Here is a 2,959-nt window from a genome sequence, read left to right as displayed (position 1 = left end):
AGGTGGGGGGGCGGGCGGGGCTGCAAGTGCCCAGTCATGAACTAACGTGAAGAGAAGAGACCCTAAACAGGAGGGCAAAGTTTGTTGCAGAGGTGTCTGAAAACTTCCTGAAACGTCCAAACACAGAGGACTGTGTAAACTGGTTACAGCAGATCCATAAAACAGAACATCACGTAGTCACTAAAACTAGCTCTTAACAGATACAACATGAGAAAATGTTCATGATGTTTAGGTTTTTCTAAAAAGAGGAATGTAAATGTGTATAAATATTAGGATTCCAAATTTCTAAGTTTCTTCTCATGATAACATGGAGGAAATGATACATTAAGTGAGATTTAAATAGGGGAGTGGTTAAGCATAAAGAAAATGTTAATTTCTTTTTAATGCTATTCTGTATATTTCAAATGAGTAGATACAAGAGATATAAAAGTGAGCCAATTTGCTGTACACTCCCTGTTGCTGGCTGGGGGACATGCCTGAAGGTTGGATCTGCTCTATCATGACACTACTTCCTGGAGCCTGGCATGGCCTGATAATTCTCTTGATGCCTCTGCCACTCCCCTCCCCAGGGGGGCCCAGGCTCTAAACCTTAGCCAACCCCAGCCGCTGGGAACGGAGTTAAACTCCTTCTCCATACACTGGCTTGTTCCATTATGTTAGGGTCAGGAAACGACCCTTCACAGGGAATTACTTCAAGCAACTGTAGGTACTAATTAACTCACATCTCTGGTTCTGTGCCAAATAAAATACTATTAAACATACACCCCATTCTTTGTGACTTTCCTCACTTCACAGTGAATCACTTCTGGGTATAGCTGGGCCTGGCCCCAAAGCCCAGTGAGGGATTGAAGAAGGCAAACGTGTGCTGGCAGGTGACACTGGCCTGAGAGGTCTGGGACACCTCACAGCCTCAGCTCACCTCCTGGAGAGCAGTCTCTGAAGCCCCTTGCCCTGCACACAGTAGGTGCTCATTACAGTGTAGCTTCCAGTCAGGCTCCCTGTAGGCACCTGTCTTCGGTGGGCCTGAAATCACCACCACTCCCCACTGACCGCCCTGGCTGTAGCCCTTCTCATGCCAGTGGGGTGGACTGTAGGACACTGGGGAAGCCATGGCCACACAGCGAGGCCCTTCCTGCCACCTGCAGGCAGGGTTCCATCAGCCCCTCTTCCAGGAAGCTTCCTACTCGCAGGGCTTCCCAAACCTTTGCTTCCTTTAGGCCCTTCAGAAGAGCCTGGAGACTGAATAGATTCAAATCCTACCTCCACCACTAGGTGAGTATCTTACCTCAGTCTCTCCATCTGTGGAAGGGGCAGCTATACTTATGCCACCACTCAGCCGTAAAGGGTGCTTGCTTATTAAGGTGAAACCCTATAAAGCCCTGAGCACCAAGTACAGGGCCCCAAAAGGGAATGGCATGAAGAAACCATTTGACAAGTGCTTTCCTTAAAGCCTGTAGCCAACACTCTTCCTCTCCCCGCAACAGAGACCTGTCTGCAGGCCAAACAGGGCCACAGTTGCCAGCCTTGTGGCTGAAATTTGCCTCAAGAGGTTCTCCAAACTACCAGGCACTGGAGCAGAAAGGTCTATGATAAGGTCAACCTCTCCAATGTTTGTGTCCTCTCTAGCTGACAGGTGGGGCTTAGGGATGCCCCGAGCCCTTTAGAACAGTCTTCTTTCCAAAGATATAAACACCTCAGCCTGACACTTAGTCAGATATTGGGGGACAGGGCCTGCTGAGACTTCTGGGGTCTAAGAGCCACGCTTGAGGGCAACACAGGAACTCATCAGCCAAAGCACTCTGGCTAAAGAGCACATGGTCAGGAGCATGGGCTCTGGGTTCAAACCTGGCTGTGCCAGTTACTATCAAGGGACACTGGGCAGGTCCCATTACTCTTTTGAGCCTATTTCCTCATCTGAAAAGGGAGCTGGCCACGGTATTACGCACTGTTAACTCAGCTCCTGCTCAGGCAAGAGGGGCTGAATCCCTCCCCCAACTATCCAGGGCGGGGGTGGGGAGTGGGAGTGTTACCTGGCTTTGTCGAAGTATTTGCCTGTGTAAGCCATCCCACAAGCGGCTCCAAGGCCCTGGCCCAGTGAGCCAGTGGCCACATCGGTGAAAGCTTGTTTCTGTCATAACAGAGGGCCATAGTTACTCATGGGGGAAAGATGGAAGCAGCTCACTTCCCAGGAGCCTGGACTTGAGGGCCAGCCACATTCCCACCTAGACTTAGCAGTGCTGGCTGGGTCTGCAGAAGGCACAGCCCCAGGGCAGCCTCTAACCGGTGTAATTTCTCATTCCCATACAGCAGTAACTGTGGGTGTGGTTCAAATACCAGCTCTGCCCACCAAGGAGCTGTGTGACTTCGGGCCAGGGACTAGAACCTCTTTGGGCCTCCATTCCCTCATCTGTAAATGGAGCCCATGTCACCCACCTCACAGTGACTAGGAGAATTCATGACAAAATTGACAGAACATTTGGCCCTAGTGGGTACCCAGATTGGGGTGTGTGGGGGGAGTGTGTTTGACAGTTTCTATGGTAATCCATGAACTCCAAACAGGTACAGGGGCAAACTGGGCCCCTTTCCTGGGGCATCGCCAGTATCCTGTGATCCTGTATTGACACCCTGGTGAACTCCTGATCTGTGTCTGTATCGCCAGGGAGGCCCGGAGGGGAAGGGGAGCTGGGTGTTTGGTGCTTGGGGAGAGGCTGTCTCTGCAGCTGACACAGAGAACCCTAGGCTGGGGCCTCGAAAGGCCTCACTCTTCACCAGCTTGGGGTGAAGAGTGAGTCCCTAAAACACCCACTTCTTTCCTTCCTCAGTTTGGTGCCTTTCTCCACCTTCCACCTTTTGACACCCTTGGCTTCTCAGTGGGCACCCCTGCCCGCCTTCCAGCATGCCTTGGGAAACAGGAAGTGGAGATAGAGGCCTGTGCGGATCCTGGCAGGGTGCACTTACC

The 2,959-nt window shown here is 51.5% G+C and overlaps 1 protein-coding gene across 1 annotated transcript in view; it reads right to left on the bottom strand.

Moving 5' to 3' along the window:
- The window catches only part of TKT (transketolase), a 24,791-nt gene that overhangs the window by 11,881 nt on the left and 9,951 nt on the right, over positions 1-2,959 (bottom strand). Inside the window, exon 3 of the mRNA XM_006917538.2 lies at positions 2,031-2,128. Coding sequence (XP_006917600.1) covers positions 2,031-2,128 — 98 coding nt within the window. The remainder of the gene's footprint in view (positions 1-2,030; positions 2,129-2,959) is intronic.

Source organism: Pteropus alecto, unplaced genomic scaffold, assembly GCF_000325575.1.
Source record: "Pteropus alecto unplaced genomic scaffold, ASM32557v1 scaffold75, whole genome shotgun sequence".
NCBI classification, from domain to species: Eukaryota; Metazoa; Chordata; class Mammalia; order Chiroptera; family Pteropodidae; genus Pteropus; species Pteropus alecto.
Note: the sequence above shows the minus strand (reverse complement) of the source record. Positions and strands in the feature narration are given on the sequence as shown.